The 22,092-nt window shown below is 50.8% G+C and overlaps 2 protein-coding genes and 1 long non-coding RNA gene across 13 annotated transcripts; 1 reads left to right on the forward strand and 2 right to left on the reverse strand.

Annotated features, from left to right (window-relative positions):
- Positions 1-18: 18 nt before the first annotated feature.
- On the forward strand, positions 19-9,785 carry LOC124054307 (CXXC-type zinc finger protein 5-like). Of its 10 annotated transcripts, XR_006842346.1 has the most exons (8): positions 533-672; positions 766-808; positions 917-1,115; positions 1,785-2,314; positions 3,628-3,830; positions 4,365-5,429; positions 6,576-6,933; positions 8,330-9,785. XR_006842346.1 is itself a non-coding variant. In XM_046380157.1 (7 exons), exons 5-7 carry the CDS (start codon positions 3,714-3,716, stop codon positions 6,621-6,623), a joined length of 1,230 nt encoding a protein of 409 aa, XP_046236113.1. In that variant the 5' UTR covers positions 19-151; positions 766-808; positions 917-1,115; positions 1,785-2,314; positions 3,628-3,713; the 3' UTR covers positions 6,624-9,785. The 10 variants fall into 10 exon arrangements, 9 of the variants coding, with proteins under 9 accessions (XP_046236113.1, XP_046236114.1, XP_046236107.1 ...); XM_046380157.1 differs by lacking the exon at positions 533-672 and adding an exon at positions 19-151 and having other exon boundaries at positions 6,576-9,785; XM_046380158.1 differs by lacking the exon at positions 533-672 and adding an exon at positions 19-151 and having other exon boundaries at positions 938-1,115; positions 6,576-9,785.
- A 2,015-nt stretch (positions 9,786-11,800) lies between these two features.
- LOC124054269 (E3 ubiquitin-protein ligase Topors-like) lies at positions 11,801-19,814 on the reverse strand. 2 transcript variants are annotated; one of them, XM_046380042.1, is made up of 4 exons: positions 19,678-19,814; positions 16,424-18,999; positions 15,661-15,792; positions 11,801-15,133 (listed from the first exon to the last, which is right to left on the reverse strand). In XM_046380042.1, the coding sequence occupies exons 1-4, from the start codon at positions 19,771-19,773 to the stop codon at positions 12,796-12,798; spliced, it is 5,142 nt and encodes a 1,713-aa protein (XP_046235998.1). In that variant the 5' UTR covers positions 19,774-19,814; the 3' UTR covers positions 11,801-12,795. The 2 variants fall into 2 exon arrangements, with proteins under 2 accessions (XP_046235998.1, XP_046235997.1); XM_046380041.1 differs by having other exon boundaries at positions 15,661-15,795.
- Positions 11,801-21,335, reverse strand: LOC124054342. Its single transcript, XR_006842356.1, has 2 exons — positions 20,998-21,335; positions 11,801-12,239 (listed from the first exon to the last, which is right to left on the reverse strand). It is a non-coding gene; the product is annotated as an uncharacterized LOC124054342 (long non-coding RNA).
- Between the last annotated feature and the right edge of the window lie 757 nt (positions 21,336-22,092).

A 22,092-nucleotide genomic window follows, 5' to 3' on the forward strand; every position in this document is an offset into this window, starting at 1 on the left:
TATGTAGCTTCAACAGTTAACGGACACTGACTCGGCTAACCCTGAGCGATAGCTAACGTGTAAGCTAACTTTGCATTTAGAATGTTAAGCTAGCGACACAAAGGTCGGCTCTGTTAACTTCAAACTGCTGAACATCAAGCTGAACTTTAAGGTTTGTTTCTTTGTCCTTCTGTCCTGGTCTCAACCGTAAACAAACTGAATTACAACCCGATGCTCTTATGAACTGAGCTAATTGGTTAGCTTTTGAGCGTTAGTTACTGTGGATACGCTAATACGACAGCGTCAGCAGGTCATCGCTGTTAAAGTGTTTGGCCCCATCGGCAGCAGCACTTGCCGGGATGTGTCGCCGCTCCCCCGTTGGACAGCATGAACAGCAGCCCCGCTCGCAGACATATCAGGCTGCTGTAGCTGCTGAAGAGGCGACAGCTAACAGCTAAGGCTAAAGAGTTACCGGCAGCCTTTGACTTTCAGCAGGACGCGCTCGGTGTCAAAGCCTGGAGGGCAGCGAAGCGGCAGCATGGGAGAAACCGAGCGGGTCGTTTGGCGCCTGCAAGTCTGAGGCAGAAACAAAGCAGGAACGAACGTGGAGTCGGCTGAGCATCATCACCCCTCAGCACCTGCCGGAGCCGCCCGCTAGATGGCGACCTTTAGTCGGTTTGAAAGCAGAAGCAAGTCAGTGGGCTTTGGCGCAGTGTGCGTGTGTTTGTGCAGGACAGAGCGGATTGAGTGCGGAACAAGAACTCATTTCTCCTCTCTGTCTTGCAGGAATAAACCTCCGAGCAGGACAGCCCAACGAAGCAGGCCACAGGTAAACCTGTTCATGAATTAGTTTCACTGTTTCTCCACCAGACCTTCCTGAAACAAGAATCTAACTTAAAACTCAGACCCAAACTAACCAAAAGAATCTATTTTAAAGTTTAGGCTCATGTGCTTCCAGTGCAGGAAGTGGCCTTGTGAAGGAGGTGCTCCACGGAGACAGATGGACAGACACCTGTGCACAGGTGATGGATGCTGTGTCCACCTGAGGGAGCGGGCGGTCTGCAGCCTGGGTGGACCACCTCCCTGACCTGGAAACAGTCCGGCTGTCAGCGGCTAACCCTGAGCGGAGCAATTTGGTAATGTGAGAAAGTTCTTCTCCCTATGGTTCTGTGGTGCTGCTAAAGCCATGCAGAGGAGACAGAAAAGGTTTTTAAAGTGCTTAGAAAGAGTCTCTTGTTGTCTGAGGGCGGAAAACAGACGTAAACGATGACGTTCACCAAACACAAAGAGATGAAAAGACGTGTGGAGCGACGAGGAGGTCCGACCTCACGTTAATAAGTGAAACTGACAGAAATGTCCCGCGCTGTTTTCCGTTGCCAAACCTCTGAACGTAGCTCTTTTAATGCCTACAGTCACGTGGTCCGTGTGTCGTCCTCTTCTGCGCCGACGGCAGAATTCGCTCCACCAACCAGTGAACTCCGCTGAGTGACTTTTCAGGAAAACTGCTTAAAGTTTGTACTCCGTTTGGCAGGAAACCACACAACGAAGCAGCACATGCAGCCGTGCAAAGCAGAATAAAGCAACGAAACATGAGCGGGAGATGAAAAGCAGATTACGTTATCACTAACTAATAATTATCACTGCTGTCAATATTAAAAACATGTTAGCAGAAATAGTTTGAAAGGCCAGATGGTAAAACTAAACACAGCTGTTAAATGTTAATATACTTTGTTCATAAATACTCGTAAATATTTGGCGTAGTCCTTTACTCACTCATCACTCTCTCTCTCTCTCTCTGTTCACAGCAGACAGCCAATCATCTGCGGCGTCTCACGCCTCCTGTTTTCCTCTCACCTCGTCTCAACGCCAATCAGACTGCTCAGACCGTGCGCATGGCAAGCTGCCACGGGCGCCGCTGACAGCAGGAGACATGGCGGAGGGCAGGAGCGCACACGCGCACACACACACACACACACACACACACCTCTGCATTACCAAACCCAGCGCCTCGTGTACCTCCTGCCACCACCCTCCCCTTCCCTCTCACTTCAGTGTGTCGCGAGAACGACGCACGTATCCGTTCATAACCTCCGCCATTATTCATCTCCCCTCCTCCTCCTCCTCCTCCTCCTCCTCCCCCTCCCCCTCCTCCTCCCCCTCCTCCTCCTCCTCTCCTTTCTTCCCATGGTGCTGTCTTTTTTCTTTCCTGAAGCTCGTCTTTTTTCCCGCCCCTGCAGGGTCGACACAGAGCTGCTTCCTCCTCGCCTCGACCTGACTAATTTAACGCCTCTGTCTCCCTCTCTCCCCGCCTTGCACTCACTCGTGCCAAGCCCAGGTGATTATCCATCCGCCCCCTGTTATCCCTCACCCTCCCTCCCTCCCTCCCCTCCTCCTCCTCCTCCTCCTCGGCACCGACAGACCGACAAATCCCTCCCGGTGCTCCTGTCAGCCCCCCACCCCTCCTCTCTCTCTCTCCCTCTCTCTCTCTCACTGTCTCCTTCCCCGCCAGCCATGATCCGTGGCGGGCTAATTCCCAGACGGTCTTCTTCTTCTTCCTCTTCTCCTCCTTCCTCCTCTTCTCCTCATCACCCTCCTCCTCCTCCTCCTCCTCCTTGTGGGCCCGGTAAGTAGCAGCAGCACACGCCGTCCATCTTCTCGTTTTCTCCTCCTCTATCAGACTGCATGCTGTGTTCACGGTATTTATTGCTTGTTATCGGCTCTGGCTTTTTTCTATTTTTTTTTTATTGAACCCCCTCCCCTCCTCCTCCTCCTCCTCCATGACCCCCCCGCGCCTCACACTGTGCTGGGGGGGAGGAGGAGCGTGGGTTAATGTGTCGCGTGGGAGAGTCGCTCTCCCCTCGCGGCCGGTGGCCACCGTGACCTTCTGTCGGAGCTCACGCCGGCCCGGTTGACCAGACGGGGTAATTAGTTACGCCTCGAGGGAGTGGGGGGTGGAGGAGGTGGAGAGAGGAGACACACATTTTCACATGGGCTGCGCACACGCACACAGCGCAGACACACTCGCGCTCTCATCCTCTTTCTGTAGCCGCACACGTTTTGTTTCCCTCCACAGATATGACACATACACACATTCCATTTCACACTCACAAAAGGCAGTGAATGTGTGTGCGTGGTCAGACAGGTCAGAGGTCAGTCTGTCAGACTTACAGAACTCTTCTCCACTTCCTGTTGGCTGCACGCTGTGGAGGTCAACACGTTTGGCGGCGGGTCTCGGGTCCGGCGCGCACAGCTGTGGTCTCCGTTAAAGGGGTCTTCTGGTGCTGCTGGCTGGGATTCGCTGCCTTGCTCAAAGACACCGCGGCTACAGGAGAACCAGGAAGGAGAACTGACACGTCGTTAGACATTTAGGTTTTACAGAAAAGCAGCCTTTCAGAGAAGAAGAAATGAACTTGTTTGAACATTACACACGGCTAGCAGGGACAAAACCCACAAGCCGCTTCACACAAGTCATTCAGCCGTCAGAGAGGCTGCCCTGTCACGGAAAAGGAAGTTCTGATTGATCTCTGCCACATTCGCAAAGCCAACAACGTGACGACGCAAAATTTCGTTTCATGTCAGCGACGTCACCTTGAAGGCTCCGACAGAATTCAACACCTTTTTGATCCTCGTCTTTGTTTTCCTTCACAGAGCAAAGCGAGTCTCCCACGCAGAACTGACCGACTGCTCGCCGCCTTCCTTCCTGAGCGAGCGTGTGCGTAAGTGTGTGTGAGGTCATGTCAGGCATGACGAGCGGCGTGTGCGTGGAGAGCGATCTCTCCTCGATGCTCCAGAGAAGCTCCGCCCCCTCACACCATCACCCGAATCACCATGGCTACAGCGGTCAGGGGCAGGTAAATCCTCATTGAGGCTGGTGTGGCTCAGACTGAGAAGGTCCCAGAGCAGAGTATCTGGCGTGGAGATGTTTCAGCTCTGCTCATCGGCACACGTGAACCTAAAACCCCTGATTACAAAGCGGTTTGTCACCTGCCACCCCACGTCTCACTAAAACTTTTACTTTACATTATGGATGTGATTTAGATTGGCTGTCATTTCAGTCGAAGCAGCCGTGTGCTCTGGGAGCCCTCGCTCAGCGACACCTGCCGCATTTATGCTGCGACGCTGTTTTTTACCATATGTGCCGAAACAAAAGGTTAATGCCCCATACAAAGGCACTGAATGCATAAATGCGTGCATGCTGCTCTCCGGACAGCCAGCCAAACACATCCCTTTCATACAAGTTCAATGAAAGGTGGAGCCGTGACATCTCCCGTCGTTCAGCGATGGACTGAGCCACCCCCCAGCAGCACAAACTCCTCTTAACCATAACAGAACCTCTTACGGCTGCTGCTGACAGAAGGAGATAATAATCCTGGTGTTTGTTGCAGGTGTCGAGCCTGGCACCGATGCTGGACTACACCACAGAGATGGACCGTTACCGTTCGTCCATCGCCAGCTTCTATAAGACCAACGTCAACATGAACATGAATGTCACGAACTTCCCCCAGTCTGCTAAACTGGCGGCCCGTTTGGCAGCCGCCGCCCCGATATTCCCTCCTGCTGCCGCCAGGCTGGGTGCCATGGCGACAGCGCCCTGGGGTTGCCATGACAATATGAACATGAACATGAACCACCCGGCGGCAATGTTCTGGGGCCGACCCAAACCCGTGGCGACCGCCCCGACACATCACCATCACCATCATCATCATCACCCCTCGGCCTCATCGGGGCACATGAGCTCCCCGCACCCCCACAGTACCAGCATGCACCAGGGCGGTGGCGGGTCAGCAGGGGCAGGAGGAGGAAGTGGAGGAAGCAGTGAGGGGGGAGGAGCTGAAAAACACGCGCACACGGCCTCCTCGCTTCCTGTCACACAGGGAACCCCACATCATCACCCCATGGCGCCAAGTAATGGGAATTTCCTTCCTGGTTATGGAGGCGGGGCGGACTGCGGCGTCATAAACAAACAGGGACACGCCCACCCAGACATGATGGGCCTATCGGAGGGTGGGAGCTGCAATGGGGGAGGGGTGATGGGCAGTAGCTTCCTGGGTGGGCTGGGATTACCCCCTGGAGTCATTGTCATGGCGATGGGGTCAGCAGGGGGCGGGATCTCAGATGCCGGCAGCGCCTTCCAGATGACAGGCGGCCAGCGGGCGCTAACGGACTGCCAGCAGCACGCCAACTCCTCTCCCTGCCCCTCCTCCTCCTCGCCTTCATCGTCGGGAGCGACGGCAGGGGGTGTGGCCCTGTCGTCGTCGTCGTCTTCATCGTCGGGGGCAGTGGCCAAGAGGAAGAGGAAGCGGTGCGGCGTGTGCGGGCCGTGCAGACGGCTGATCAACTGCGGTGTCTGCTCGTCCTGCCGGAACAGGAAGACGGGTCACCAGATCTGCAAGTTCAGGAAGTGCGAAGAGCTGAAAAAGAAACCGGGGGGTGGAGGGGGGGCGCTGGAGGTGAGGACGCACACACACACACACACACACACAGGCACGTGCACACGCACATACACGCACACACAAAACAACAAGAACAATTTTTTGTTGTGTTTCATCTTTGCGTAAACACTTTGCAAAAGTGTGTGTGTGCGTGCACGTGTGTGTGTGTGTGTGCGTGTGTGTCCTGGCTCTCTTAACCCAGATAACTGCCAGCGAGGCGTGAGCTGGAAGGCATCGCTCACCCTGCTGAGTGTGTGTGAGTGTGTGAATGCTGTGCAGATGGTGGGTGGTGAAAAGCGAGAGCTCAGTCCCAGCTGAGGTCTGGATGGCTGCCAACACACACACACACACACACACACACACACAAACTCCACTGATTCATGGTGATAAAGCAAGCTGGGGAAAGAGAGGGAAAAGAGAATATTTGTTATCTACTACACTGTGTGTGTGTGTGTGTGTGTGTGTGTGTGTGTGTGTGTGTGTGTGTGTGCGTGCGTGTGCGTGCAGTAAGAATTAGTGGTGATCAATAATTCATTGACAGCAGCATTCGACCTCACTGATGACTCCATATATCTCTGTCTTTCACACACACACACACACACACACTCTCCCTGTGGGACTCACAAACTATCAATAATTATTCCCTCTGCATCGCACACGTGGTAAGAACACACACACATGCATGGTGTGTGTGTGTGTGTGTGTGTGTGTGTGTGTAAGAAAGACAGTGAATTAGCAGCCGTAATCTTCCTCAATTACACGCTAATTGGACCTGTGGAGGCTAGCGGCAAGCGACAGCACAGTGTGTGTGTGTGTGTGTGTGTGTGTGTATCAGCAGGTGGTTTCACACTCTTGCCTCATACTTTCTCTTCCGTTCTCTTTGATGTCGACCTGCCAGACTCCCAGCCAATCAGAAAGTTTACTTTGTGAAAAGAAGAGCGAAGCCCTCTGGGTGTTTTTCACAGGATGCTCTTCTCTTCACAGCAGACTTTAAAGTGAAGTAAATGCTGCTTTGGTCTGTGACCCTGATGGCTGCCTCACCTGTTCTGCATGGAACTTTAGATTTCATCTCAAGAGCAAGTTCTACGTCATCTGAGGGACATTTTAAACACAGTCCACCACATTTCTCTCCCTGATTTCTTCTTCTGTCTCTAATTCTTGCAGCGGCCGCCCTCCGTCTCAACCGGCGAGGCATTTCGTTGGTTCTTCTAGCCTTCCCTCCTGCAGCTTCACGCCCAACAGGAAGTCACCGTCGCTAAGAGACTACAAATCAGGCTTGGAACATTTCAAAAATGAACTCCAACTTTTGGAGTTAAGCCGGATGCTTTGCAACAGGACTGCAGTTTCATGCTGTGTGGACTACAATTCGAGACTACAAATCCCACCTCATCTGGAACAGGGAAGCCGCCAGGAGGACGGAGGAAGAGGAGGCAGCTTGGTCACGGGCAACAATAATCACTGGCCAATCATAATTTGGTGTGATGATGCCACGGTTGCACGTTTTCTTGAATTTGGTTTTCAGGTAAATTTAAACCTCAGCTCTTGTTTAGATGCACACAGGTTGGCTATATGCTAACATAGCCAGGGCTTTATGCTACCGCTAAGTGGCAACAAAAGCCTTACAGCCTCACAGCAGGTTACAATTATCAGTTGACCAATCAGAGGTTAGTGAGAGGGACTGAGAACAGATGCAGTTACCACCTAGTTAACTTGAGAAAAACAATGACAGAAAACATTAACATCTTTACATTTTGTCCATGAAATCGAGGAGGATTTTGCTCCTCTGCTAGCTTGACTAGGTCATCCGCGGCAGATCCAACATGTTGGGAAAACGGGTCGCCAAACCAAACCCGATGTCTCCTGGTGAATATCAGGTGCTCTGAACTGATCCACTTGTCTTTTGGTGTTTTATGGAAAGCTGGTCACTTCACATGGTGCCAAAGTCAGGATCGGACAGGCGGGTCTTTGCCCGTTTGTCACATTTGGGAAGGCGGGTTTGGGTCTTGCGGGTGAGCTCTGTGCTGGTCATGTGACTGTTCTAGTCGGCAGGACGTACTGGTGTTCGCGACAGAAGAAACGACCAAATGGAATTACATCCCTGCTTGTTCCGGTTCCACGCTACCACATGAATACTTTCGTGTCGACGAGTCAGAACATTAAATTATGATTAGCTGTCTGCCTTGTCATCAGGATCAGGTTCAGAGGCTGATCCCGCCATATTTTAAAAGATTATGCTGGTTAAAATAAACTCAACTCAAACAAATTTTTGATTTTTTTTCTAATGTGTTTGAACTCTGTGAGAGGTTCTCTCTGCAGTGCAAGGATTTCCTTTGTGTATGCAAGTGACCGCTGGAGTAAATGTGAATGTATTTGTACACACCAGTACTGGCAAGGGACAAAATATGGATCCAGTAAACGTATCACAGAGCAGTAAAAGACATTTGCTGGGTGAAATAACAAATCAGCTGTCTCTAATTAGCGTTAAATCAGCTTCATAGGTGGAGGACACCTTGAAACGTGGTCAAAGTGCAAACCATCTGTACTCAGCCAAAGATCTTTTAGTGCAGGAAAATGCTCCACTCCGGCCAATCAATGATGTCAAATCCAGGAGTCCTGTTTTCCCAGTTTGACTTTAATCATGTCACTAACTTAAGCCCTGAGACACATTTTTGGTTACTGTTCTCTTCAACATCCAAGTAGGAAGCTGATCATGGGTTATGAAGTTTCATGAAGTTAGGGTTCATGAAGTTTGGACTCCTTCAACTTGGCACTTGACAAAAACAGACATTTCTACAGAATTGTGCACAGTGCTCACCGTCATAAACATAAGAACATATCCACCTGCACTGTCCATCCCACCTGAGCATGTGTCTGTGACCAAACTGTCTCCTTCCTCTTCTTCCTCCTCCACCTCCTAGCAAACCACAGACCCCATTGTAGCAAAACCAGGAAGCTTCAGGCCTCACGCGGACCTCTGACGGCACCACAGGAACATTTACAGTTTGACCAAAATCGGACGACAAGTTAACCTCAAAGGAAAAACCTTACCCCAGAGGACGTACAAACTGACCTCAGCAGGAAGTGATCCAGGACTGTTATTAAGGACTACAACTTGCCCACAGTAGGACTACAGTTACCACATCACTGTTATCCGTCTCTTCTGTCTACCTCCTCCTGAAGAACTTAAAAGGCACCTTGATTGATTTTTACTGGGCTGCGTTCATGCTGGACTGACCTGCTTCTCAACTCTCTCGGTGGTCCAGAGCTGATCTGCTTCTTGTGGAATCTGGTGTTCTGAGTTTTCTATTTGCTAGTTTAACGTCAGTATTTTGTAAAAGATTGTCTGGATTTCAATGGAAAGTTCTCAGGGTGCAGTCATACTTCCAGCTGGTTTTAAATGACCAGAGCAGACTGGAACAACTGACTTTGTTGTATTTTTGTATTTGCGTAAAAAGGTGGCAGCAGAAGGTTTGTAACTTCTGTCTTCAGCAAGAACAACGTGCGATTAAAAAGAGACACACTGTGGGTGGAGTTTCACTGGGCTCTGAATTGGCACCTCCAGTCTCAAGCATTCAGATTTCTGTATGTACGTATCTGTAGTCTGTGCTGGTCAAACCCTCACCAGGACCTCAAAGAGAGTTCAGAACCAGTCTCTCTGTTCTCGTATCGATGCAGATCATATACCACCTGGAGACCACCAGGAGAACCCGTCTCCAGCTTAAATGAACTCACGGGGAACCTTTGGATGTTCTGGGAAGCTCTGGTGTTCTGTGCTGAACCCCGGGACTGACAGGGACTGAAGTGAAAGAGATCAGAACATTCCACACCGGCAACATGTCCAGCACGTCTGTCGGCCCAGCTCTGGGACGCCATGCCCGTCAAACACACGCAAAGACGTCAGGGCTGCGACTAGCAGTTATTTCAGGATAAATCGGTTCCTCGTCGTGCTAACAGTCGTTAAGTAAATTCCTTTCACCTCCAGAGTCCAGAGTGGACCAAGATGGACAATAAAATCTGGTAGGGACATTCACGATCCCCAGAGAGCCAATCTTACCGAGTTTGGACCTACCAGCAGGTCCAAACTCGGCCCAGAATGAATCCCAGTCAGTTAGCATGTTCGTGTCAGAGTCTGCGCTCACGGACGTGTTGGACACATTTTACACGTTTTATTTGTTTGTTCACTTTACACCCCCTGCCTCATCGTGGGAACCAAAACCAAACGTCTCCTTCTTCGTCAGGGTGGGGGTGAGAGTACGAGGGAGCGAGAGGGAGGAAGGGGACGTTTGTTTTGAGTGTCTGTCCTCCTCCTCCTCACCTATTTTGTCTCCGTGACCTCCTCATGTGCTGAATTGTAATAAAGCATTTCAAAGATTAGCTGGGAGCGTGTGATGGACACACTCAGGGGGAATATGGATGTCAGCTGATTGCATCATATGATACTGCGTGTGTGTGTGTGTGTGTGTGTGTGTGACAGAGCAGGAGCAGGCTTGAAAAAGAACAATATGTTTTTGTGTGAAAATTTTCTGCCAGGGAGCTGCCACAAGATGGAAGGTGTGTGTGTGTGTGTGTGTGTGTGTGTGTGTGTGTGTGTGTGGGCTGAGGCAGAGAAAGACAGAGAGGTTGGTTGTCCCTGACGACGGTGTGCCGTGTTGCCTGGCAACAGTGCTAACAATGGCCCAGCACCAGTGTTCTAGAATGTGGGCGTGGCCTGGGGGGGTGGGGGGGCTCTCAGCGGTTTCAACCCATTAATTCTGACACAAATACGTGTGACATAAATCGTCATGTGTCAGAAATCTGCAAACAAAGCAGGTTTCTTGAAATCAACTCTGCTTCAACACGCTCAACACGCTGGGTGAAGCGCTGCCAGGAAGGATGTGAGGAAAATACTCCAAAACTCCATTATCTTCAAAACATTAAACATTCACGTCAGGATGACGCAGCACCGCTGGGGGGGGGGTACGAGTGGTGCGTTCACTGACTTTGACAAGCTGTCTCAGAGTTTAGGCTAATGAGGACGTAAAACAAACTCACAAAACGTCCACAAAGGGAATATTCTTACACCTGCCGTCCTTACGAAGCAGAAAGAGCCAACAGCTCACCTTCTGAACTCACATCCGTCTCTTGGACTGAACCGAGACGAGCTGAACCGCCTCGTTGAAACTGACCGAGTCCGTCCCAGTTTGTCTTTCCACGCTCACCTCACTTCAGAGTTAGCTGTGAAAGCATTCCTGCTCCATGTGCTGTTTTCTCCCGTGGCTGAGGTCCACCTCTTTCCTGTCCCCGTCTGCCGTGTCCCCTCGTCCCTGCAGCCGTAGTCCTCGTCTGCTCGTCTTTTACTGTGAACATAAAAAGGCTTTGTGAGGAGGAGGACATGCAGCTTTCGTCCCACACATTTCTCATGGAGCAGAGTGTAAAACTTATTTGTCCAGCGATCGTCTGAAGCCCGATGAAGACAGTTTGTCCTCTCTGCAGCTCACAGGACAGCTGCTTCTGAGACAGATCAGAGTCATGGTGGACTGGAAGGATGGAGGCTTCAGTCCAGCTTTCACATCAGATCAGTTTTCTTTCTTTCTCTCATTTTATTTCTTTGACTGTCTGGACTGGTGACTGGTTCAGCGAGTGTGTGTTTAAGAACCAATTAATCGACCCCCGAGAGTCTTACTTAATGTGGGAGAGTCTGTCCCTCGAGGCTCATTATGCCTCTTAGTTTTCTTCTGCTGAGGGCGGGACAAGAGGAACAGGAGGCTGGAGGAGGAGGAAGGGAAGGACAGGGAGTGGAAGACCCACGAGCAGTGACAAAGACGGGAAGAGAAAAACCAAACGACGGCTCCACCTGGTGGTGAGAAACACAAACTGCATCTGGAATCCTGAATGCTAAAAACATTTAGTTCCTCAGCAGTCCGTCAACACTGTTTGATCTTAAAGGCATCGTACGAAGCTTCTCAAAGGAAAGATGTGAGCACTGTGGGATCATGGGAGTTGTAGTCCTCGTTGCTGCTGATGAAAATCTGTCTGACGTGTCTCAGACAGAAAGTTCACAGACATGGTCAAGGTTTTGAACTTTGAGTCACAGCTTCCTTCCTCGCTCGCTCGCTCTCCTGCAGTGATGAAACACACCATTAAATCACGTAATGAGACTTTACACATCATGAGCAACTCCAACTCAAACCACCCGGCTCGTGTCTCAGTCCTATTTCATAGTGATGCAGTTGTCAACATCAGTAACCCGTTCATAAACTCTCCTGGATGTTCACATTTCACATCATAGTTAGAAATGCTAATACGTAATCCATTAATAAAAATGGATTCAGGATGCAACTCGCCGTTCTGTTCATCAAGCGATCAGTGAGAGTAAAATACTTAAACAGAAGACTGTGAAACACCCAACGTGATGCTGTCAGTAAAACAATCAGATGTTCAGTTTATTAACATGAGACAAAAACATCCTCACACACGGCTAATCAACTAATCAGTCAATCAATACATCAGTTTTGGTCCAGATGTTCTGCAGGCTTCAGCAGGAGGTGAGTGGTTCCATAGTGTTCATAAGCCAAGTGTCCTGCAGAACAAACACCAGCTAAACCAACAGTCTTAATGGCTTAAACGCATGAGTGAATGAGTTGTTAACCGAGAATAAGGCCACTAGTTATCAAGCCTTAACAAAAGGACTTTTATTAGACGGGAATTTGTCGCATTAAACTCCATTTAATTTGGACTCCAGCTTCCTTTTTGTTGACGTGACCTGAGACAGGTGGGATGGTCGCTTCACGTTAGCGTTGGCCTGCTGAAGTCGGTGGGCTAAAATACTTTGTCGTGTCTCATCCGTCCCTGCAACAACAAACAAATCCTCAAGTAACTTCAGTTCTTCATAATCATGACGCCACACAACCTCAAATTCAACCTCATTTTAACACCTCAATCTGTTTTATTGTTCCCCTCTGCAGCAAACAGAATATGGCTCATTGTGTGCCAATTAAAAATATAAATATTTCAAAAATAAAAGCTTCTGATGTATCAACTTGTGACTCGCACGTCAGTTTGTCCAAATTTCTCATCATCCCAACAAACTACAAGTCACATTCGGAAATTACTTTTTAAACTACACTCCAAACAAACAGACACACAGCATCTACCAGCAGGATGAACGAGTCCACAGGAATGACATGGAAGGAAAGAGGTTACGTTTTGAAATGAACACAACTCATCTTAAAAACAAACTAAATAAAAACAGCGATGGGTTAAAAAAACCAACAGTTCATTCCTTACATTTTATCCATTAAATCCTCAAAACATTTAAATCTCTTTTCATGTCAGCAATGTTTGTGTGTTTGCTGTGTGTGTGTGTTTCATCCAGATGCTGCTGCTTGTCAGTGGGTGACTGAGTCTATGAATGGGCATCAATGGAGGAGTTCCACTGGTTCTCCACAGACTGGGGGGAAGACGTGATGTGATTGGCTGCGGGAAGCTGAAAGTCTCTACGAGAGGTTTTTGAATGAGAGTCAATGGGTGGCTGGGATTCATGCTGGGAGTCAATAGGGGAGCTGTGTTCTGAACAGGTGTCAATGGGGAACTGTGGGTTGGAGCTGGAATCAAAGTGGTTGTGAGCGTTTGAATCAGAGTCAATGGGGCGGAGAGGTTTAGACTGGGATTCAGCGGGGGGTTTGGACTGAGAACTGCATTTTCTATGTGATGTTTGGAAGGCAGTGGAGGATAAGGCTCTGTGGTCCAGGTGATCATCAGTCATGGTGCTGACAAAGCTAGAACAATGCTCATTAGCAGGGGGCATGAGACTTGTACAATGCACATCAACGGGCGGCAGGCGACCATGTGGCAAACTTTCCTCACGAATGATCAATGACGATACGTCATTGTCTGTCGGTCCTTCTGAAGCTGCACTGGAAGAGTGGCGGTCAACGGTAGATTTGGGGCTTGTGGGATCCGCGTAAGAGGGTAGCGACCTGGCGCTAGCAGGTGTTGTTGGCACTGAACTAACTCGAGAAGGAGAAAGCTTCATGGCCAGGTTTTCTCTCTCACTGGAAGAGTACGAGTCAATGGGTGAGCAGGGATTCAGAGTCCTGGTATCAGTGGAAGAAACAAAGCCAGCAGGTGACATGTTGTTACAGTTAGCTCCTGAGAAATCATCCCTACCTGCCAGTGCACCTTCAGCAGAAACACTGCTGGATGGATGGAGGTCAGTGGGTGCTACCCAACAGACATTTGGGCCTATAAACCTATTCCTGTAACCTGTGGAGGTAGAGTCAGAGTGAGCTGACTTGGCTTTGGACCTGCAAATCTCGGCTGAATGGAAATCAGTGGGAGATAAAGAATTCACAGGATGCAACTCAATGGGTGATGGCCTAAGGTCAGAAGATATTTCCTTTGTGCTATCAATGCCAGCATGTAACTTTGAAGAACCAAAGGAACTGAAGTCCAGATGTGGTAAACAATCGGCACTTGCGGAAGTATTTTCGGAATGGGAGTCAGTGGTAGGTTTGTGAGTTGTGGAATGGATGGCAACTGCTCCAACTTGAGAAGGAGCAGATGAATGGGAGCTAATGGCTGCTAAATCACAGGAAGAAAGCATGTCAACGGCAGAAACGTCCCTCGTCGAGACCGGCTCTCCTCTCAATGCCAAAGTGCTCATGAAATGTTTCTTCAGCGTTGAAATGGGAGGTATGGCCTGGTTATCTTTAGGCAGCTCAGCACCCAAACAGGACGTCATGGAGGAGATGGTAGAATCTGAACTAAGCTCAACACCTGGGTTAGCATCAGCAGAGGTGTGAGGCGAGCGCGGATCAACATGAGATAAAAGGCGCTGACTCCCAGCACCGCCGTGTTTTAATGGCGGCGGTGTGTTTCTGTTACGTGACCCAACAGGACTGGCCTGTTTCAGGAGGGGAGGGAGGTCCTTGGCCTCCTCTCTGACCCTGCGCTCTTTTAATTGCTCGAGATGAGGTAGAGGGGGAATGGAGGCGTGAAATGTCGGCAAGCCCAGGCTCTGACTCTGGCCTCTGCCATCGTTAGACTGCTGCTGCTCAGGCAGACTGGGATGTCTTGCCTCAGCCAGCCAGTCGTCCTGGTTCAAATAAGCCTGACTGACCTCACGCTGAGCTCTAAAATGTTTTTTCCTGGTGCCGGATAAACAACTGGACTCAAAGCCGAATGAGTGATCACGTTTAGGTGCAGCGATTCCCTTCAGGTCATTGAGGATGGTTGCTAGCAGACGGCTGTCAGAAGTGGAGAACTCAGAGTCTGTTTTGTGAACCAAATCTGTTGCTGTGGAGGCAGCATTGCTCTCTGCTGTTGGAGAGTCACTGTCCACAGTCCCCGCTTCTGCATCAGCCCTTCTCATTGGTCGTTTGTCGTCATCCGATCCCAACAGCGAGCCCCTCTCATCAACGTTTTCCACGTCCACCTCGCGATCGCTGTTGTCGCTGTTGTAAATGCCGACGGAACGTGCTGCCTCGGGTTGGCCCACTGGTTCGGTCTCTGACCCATCAGATCCTCGGTCCAGGATGTCAACCGGAAGCTCACCAATTTCTGCATTCAAGGCTCCATCCACACGGGCAGAATGCAGCAACGGGAGAGGAGGAAGGTCTGAGAAATCGACAGTCTGCTGGCTGCTGACCGGACTGCTGCTGCCGCTGCTGTTGTTGTTGTTGTTGTTGTTGTTGATGTCGTCGCGGCTGCTGTCGCTGTCCAGGGTGATGATGACTGGAGAGCTGAGAGAGACAGGGAGAGTTTGTGTATACTTTAAAACTGAATATCTGTGGAGTTTTGGACTATTGGTCAGTCAAAGCAACACATCAGGCATTTTACAGAGAAAAAGTTTAACCGTTCAGTCCATAGTTGCAGTCCTACACAAGTCATTTCAGTATTCATTGTAACCACCAAATATTTAATATTATTCAATAACCAATTAACTAAATACAATCTGCAGATTCTTTAAATCTGACTGATTCAGAATTCAGGAATTACGGCCCTCAGAAAAGTTTGAATGACCACTCAGAAGATGATCTCTTCACAAACAAAAACCACATGCAGAAAAGGGTTCATTTAAGAATCGGTTAAAAACACGAGAGAGTATGTGTTTTGTGGTTTTCTTGTCTATGGAACAAATGATGGCAGGTCGCCCCCTGCTGGCCACCAGCTGGCAGCTCTACCATCATGACATGACTGACTGTTCAACAGTTCTGACTTCATTCTCGTGTTAAAGCGACTTCCCACATGCTTAAACCAGATCCCCCACCTGCAGTGTTGTGTCCTGCGCGGTTGTTTCCTGCGCCGCTTGCCTGCGGGGGTTCGAGTTGCTGCGTGGGAGGTGATGGTGCCCTCGTAGATGATCTCCACGCTTGGACTCCGGTCTTCTCTGCACCTCCTGCTGCTGGAAGGCAGGACATGAGGACGTTCACATGCTGCACGGTGAGGTCTTTGTCTACGTTAGGCTGACTGACGTCTGTCTGCTGTGAAGCCCTGAGCTCAATCTCTTCATCATCATCATCATCATCATCATCAGCTGCTGCTCTGATGTGGCCTACAGCCACCACAGGGTACACTGACACACCGAGCCGATGACACATTCACGACCTGTGCAGCACTTCTGAACCACCTGCTGGTTCACTGGTCACCTGGGAAAGGTGTGTGTCCTGTTCTGACCCTTTTCTTTGTCTGCCCTCAACTTGGTAAGCAAAAACTGAACTCGTGATTGGCTTCATGTTAACGAAGTGCTCACAAATCAAAGCTGTATGACATGCAAAGAATACACAAAGAAGAGATGACACAAAATACTGTTGTTCCTATGTACTTGTTATTATGATCACGCTGTTGATTCATTCCTAAACTGCTGCACTGAGGTGATGAAAACGTTATCTGATCATGACTGATTTGATGACGTAAATGACTGCTTAAATCACAATCGCTGCTGAGTCATTTGGAATGAACTGCCTCATCATGAATCCTGGGATTTGTGACAGAAGATGGTTGAAACACAAACAGGAAGTGGCTGCTCTCACCTGTCTCCCCCGCTGTCCCGCAGAGCGCCCCTCCTCTGCCTCTCTCTTCTCCTCCTCCTCCTCTCCTTCTCCCTGCGCTCCCTCCTCTTCTCCCTGCGATGGCTGCTGCTCGGCCTCCACGTGGGGTCCTTGTCATTGTTGTCCAGGTGGCGGCTCTTGTACTTCCTCTTCCCGCCCGGCTTCTCTCCGTGGTGAGAGCTGCTGCGATTGCTGGGGGAGAGCGAGGGCGTCAGCGGCGGCTGTGCTGACGGCCGTGGGGAGGACCAGTGCAGTGAGGAGGACGAGGAAGAGCGGGACGGTGAGGAGTCGGAGGAAGTAAGAGGGGAAACCTGGGAACAGCGGTACTCCCAGTTGGAGTCCGGTGGGCTGGACTCGGTGCTGGAGTGAAAGGACGAGGGGGTGCGGGAGCGACGGCGCATGGCGGCGGGATAAATGGACAGGTTTGGGTTGCACAGGGTGCCACTCTTCCTCACCATGTCGCTGCTCTTCTCCCGCTCTCTCCTGCTCCTCTTCCTCCTCCTCTTCTCCCTCGCTGCTTCGCTTGCAGCCTGCTTCCTGTCCCTCCAGCACCCCCTGTCCCGCCGCCGCTCGCTCTCTCCAGGCGTCTTCGGGCTAAGCGAACACACCGAGTTCCTGCTTCTCTCCGAGCTGCCTGACCAGACCCGTGAGCGACAGCTTCCCGTCCCGCCATCTTTCTCCTTCGGCTTGTCGGCCTGCTCGTCTCTGTAGGCACCGGACGTGGAGGGCGGGATTATGGTGGAGGTCAGGAGGTGGAGGTCAGGAGTGGTGGCGTGGAGGGGAGGAGGCTCCTCGGCCACGTTCTCCTCCTCCTTTTTCTCCTTGTCCTCCTCTTCCTCTGTGTCTGAGGACAGCTGCACCAGCTCAGGAGTCCGCTCCGCTATCGGCTTCTTGTATCCGACTATCAGACACTCTTCCTCCCCCTCCTGCTTCTCTCCTCCCTCCTCAGTGGGAGCCCCCTGAGAGGCGGGGCTGAACGACAGTGAGGCGAGGGAACACGAGGGCTCTGCGGTGGTGTAGGAGGGGCCCGGCGTCTCGTCGTCCCAGGCTGACAGGCTGAGGCAGCTTCCAGCTTGGATGACGTCATCGTGAGCTCCCGCCCCCCTCCCCAGCAGCGTCTCCTCTGGTCTTCCTCCTGCCTGTCCCTCCTCTTCCTCGCCTTCAGAGATGGCGATGACGGAGCTGCTGTCGGTGGAGCTGCTCGTCCCATCGAGCTCCTGCGCAGTGGCCGGCGGCTCGTACACTGCCTGCAGGTCGTAGTTTTCCAGGCTGAGTGGCGAGCGGGCAAAGCTGACAAGTTCATGCAGGAAGTGGTCTGCGCGGGCCAACAGGAATGGTCGCAGCTCTTCTTCTATTGTAGGTGTGTCCTCCAGGCCGTGACGGGCGAGCCGTGCCATGATGATGCGCTGGACGATGTCAACTAGCGAGCCATGCGCTCCGTACAGCACGGTGAGCTCCCGCCGCAGCCAGGGCCGAAGTCTGTTCAGGTGGACGGGGTTCCTCCGGAAGCTCTCTACTGTGATGTCACGCTGCTGCTGCCCCTCGATACCGACCCCGGCAACACCGTGGACCCGTATGCCACAGCGGTAGAGGGTGCGACGGAAGGCCACAGTCTCTCTCTCCCTCAACCGCCGCACAGTTCCCCCTTCTCGCTGCAGCCGCCGCCTCGCTGCCAAACGAGTCATCAGCCGCCGCGATGCCCGGTCGTTGGGAACCACAGATGCCACTGCCCCACCGAGTCCGGTCAAACCCTCGAATATCACCCCGTGCTCGTCCAGATCAGCCCCTGCCCTCCTCCCCTGCTCCCCTGGGTCTTCTACATCCTCACTGTCCTCTGCAACAACAGGAGAGACGGCGGGATGCTGAGGAAGAGGAGGCAGAGCAAGAGGAGGAGAATCGAGGTACCACTCCCACACACCTGTCCTCTCCCCGACACTCCTGCCTCCCCTTGCTCTTGCACTCCTCTCCCTCCTCCACCTCCTTGTGGTCGTCTCTCCAACATCTGCTGCTCTGTGCCTCCTCAGCATCAGCCTCATTTGATGGTTGCTCCTTGCTGCAGAAGCCATCGCCGCCACCATCGCAACGGTGGCAGCGACGCTGCTGTTTGTCGGCGCCGGCCGCAGCGTATACTCCTTGAAGTCGTCCTCAGCGCGGACCGAGTGCAGGATGGAGGTGAAGGGCTGCTTGCAGAGCGGACACTCAGCCTTGTTGTGCGACCACTCCTGGATGCAGGGGAAACAGAATCGGTGCAGGCAGCGGTCCAGGTACGCCAGGTTATTGAAGCGGTCCAGGCAGATTGGGCACTTGGAGTCGGGCGACGCCTCCTCGGCCGTAATCACCGCCCGCGCTGAGGCGGAGGAGGAGGGAGGAGACGAGGAGGTGGTGGCAGCTCCAGCTGAGGTGTTATGGGAGCTTTTCCTCCTGCTGCTCCGACCGCCGCTCTCCTGACTCCTCCCCTCCTCTTCCTCTGGCTGACCCCCTCTGTCTGCGCCACCCGTACCTCCAGCCACATTACCACGCCGACGCACGCGCAGCTTCATCCGCGTGGGCGCCATTACCTGAACACGGACAGAAGAAAATGACTGCTTAACAGTTCACAAACCTTTACTATGTGTTTACACCACTCTTGCTCTGTGCCACACTTCACTGTGTAAAAATACATTAAACTTTATTTGACAACTTTTTGAGACACCGCTGAAAACTTCCCCAGCAGTGCTGATGAAACTTCATACTTTAAAGACAAGTAATTACTACAAGTAACTACAAGTAATTCAGTAAACACAAGAGACAGAGACATGTTTAAACAAACTCTGTTCGAGCCTCAGTTCTGATCAACAGGAAGGTCTGGAGCAGAAAACCAAGCTGAGAAGCTTTGTGCACCTGTGCACCTGTGCACCTGTCCTGCGCAGGCTTTAGCCGATTGGGGTCTGACTACGGCTGTCAAGTAAAACAAAAACACACAACCAGCAGGAGAGAGCGACACTGCTAGCTGCTACCACACTAGCATTGCTAACACCGACTCGGAGAAGAAACAGTGGGCAGTTAGTGACCCGACAGGCTCGGAGGGTGTTTTCTCTGCTCGCTTCAAACACGTTTATCAATAAATTACCCGACAACGAACAGTACGTGCTCGCTACGACTCGACAGGCAACGCGGCTCAGTGACAACAGTAAAACACACAAATGTTTCTGTCATTCCCTCGCCGTTAGCATGCTAACACCGTTAGCTTTCCGTACCTGAGCAGAAGAAGCAGACTCCCCAGGTCGCTCCGGGAGCTTCTCATCCGGGTTTTTTCTCTTCTTCGGGACAGAATTCCGCACACTCAGCGGCATCCGCCGTCACCGAGGCTCTCCGTCTCCAGGCTCCGCTGCTGTGATCCGTCTAGACCGAAACTCCCGTTAAAAACAGAGACATGTGTGACGGCTGCCACCGTCCGAGCCGCAGTTACACTCAGCTGGAATCAGAGAAAGATGGCTTCTTCTTCTTCTTCTACATGAGACCCGCCAGACTCGTGGTTACTATGTCGTAGTGCTGCCCTCTACTGTTTGTTATGACATCTGTTTTTACATTGTGTGATGGCGGAGGCTACGAAGGCTGTTCCATCGGGGTACCGGAGTCTTACTGTCCCCGCTGTCCCCTAACGGCCGGGACGGAAAGAGTCCAACTGCTCCACGAGAACGCAGTCAGACGTAAGAGTCTGTTTTACTTTGATAAACACGAGAGAAACTGTGGAAGAACAACTCTAGACAGATAGAAGATAAGCTGTAACGAGCTCACACGCACTCCAGAACACAAGATGGCGGCATTGAGCTTAAAACACCGCTTCGCAACAAGCATCAGGAGGGAGAAGAGCGGCCCTGTTGATGGGCTTTTAAATGTTCAGCCGATGGGACAAAAATAATGTTCTTTACATGGAAAAGAGCTGGCAGTGAGGTGAAACTATATGACCAACACTTGGAGGGAGTGAAATACATTAAGACTTTAGGGGAAATGACCTGGTGAAAGAGTGACATAGACTACATACATTTATTTACAAACTAGTGGATAAATGTAATTCTTGTCCCAGAGTTACAAATTAAAGTATGAACAAGGATCAGCGACCAGGAGAAATGGTTGCAATATTGTAACCGACAGCTGTTCACACTGAAGCTCAGCACCATCCAGTTTACACTCACATTCAGTGCAACAAATCAACAGAAATCAAATGATCAGTCCCACAGCAGATTGTTTTTCACCTCAGAGAGATAAAAGCGCACTTTGATTTAATAGACGTGTTTGTGGAGAGACGCCTCGGGAACTGAAAGTTTTTTAATCTGATTTCAGTACCTTAAAATAACTAATCTGATGGAGAAGATACGATAGAGAATATTTGAAAATTGTAAATATTAGAAAGTCTGATACACCCTCCATACCAGTTGGTGGCGGTAATGTGCCAAATGACTGTTTGCCAAGCGCCAATAAACGTCACATGAGCAAAAATAAAGCCAACAAGAGGAAACGGCAGGTGGTGTAAACAAACCAAACCACTGCTTTCGTTTTTCCAGCAACTCAATTACCGGATTAATGAAGAAGATGGTCGACCTGAGCAGCCGATCTCTGGACAGGATGTACTCTGTGGTGCGTTCACTGACCCGCCTCGTCTCTTTTAGTCGCTAACGGTCAGCGAGCAACCAGCTAACCCGTTTGTTTTGGAGTTTGGCAGATGTTCAAACGTGCTTCTTTGTTTATTATACTGAGACCGACACTTCCGGGTATCTTTGCTGATCATTGAAGTCTGGCTGATTGTTTTGAGGATCTTTGACCCTCATCACGACCACAGCAGCGTTTGCTCAGGAGCCTGAATGATTCTCTTCCAATCCGCTGCCGGCTGTTTGTCTTTCAGGTCTTACTGGCTGTTGTGATCTTGTCCTGGTCCTACGTGATCTACGCCAGCAGGATCGCATCTCATTGGCTTCTGGAGAGAAGGACCGCCCTCCTCCAGGAGGACTGACGCCACATTGGACCACAGGCACAGGTGAGCGTTAATGCACGAGCTGAGTATTTTGATGAGGCGTCAGATGTTTCAGAAGTGCAGGTTTGTTTAAAACAGCAGCTCATTGTTAGCTGGATTACTGATGAATGTTGTCGAATTGCATTCTTTTCTTCTGTATCTCGTTCAGATAAAAATGTTTCTCATATGATCAATATGTTGTCTCCAGTCTGTTTGAGACACTTGTTCTCTCTCTCACCTTTGTCTCTTGTCCCTCTCTGGCTGGTGGACCATTCAGACCAAAGGGACGGAGTCTGTGCAACCTGCAAAAGCTTCCCACCAGGCAGCGTCTGAATGGAAAACAAACAACACACGAAGTCTGCCTGGCGTGACAGAAAAACAACCAAACAACTCAGATGCGAGCGTCTGCTGCGTGGCAGTTTGGGGAAAAAGACCCTAAACGCAACACACACACAGACGTAACACCAGCCAGACGTCCATAACAGCCGGAATGACTGACTGATCGTTTAACCTCTGAAGGAAGCAGCTCTCGACTCTCAGCTGCTCGGATGTAAATACTTGCTGGTTTCGTTGGAATTAAAGAAAACATTTAGAGGTTTTGGACCCAAAAGCAGTTTGAAGACGTGACTTTGAGCCGTGGGAACTTGTGATGTTTATTTGG

Source organism: Scatophagus argus, chromosome 23 (assembly GCF_020382885.2).
Source record: "Scatophagus argus isolate fScaArg1 chromosome 23, fScaArg1.pri, whole genome shotgun sequence".
Classification (NCBI taxonomy): domain Eukaryota; kingdom Metazoa; phylum Chordata; class Actinopteri; family Scatophagidae; genus Scatophagus; species Scatophagus argus.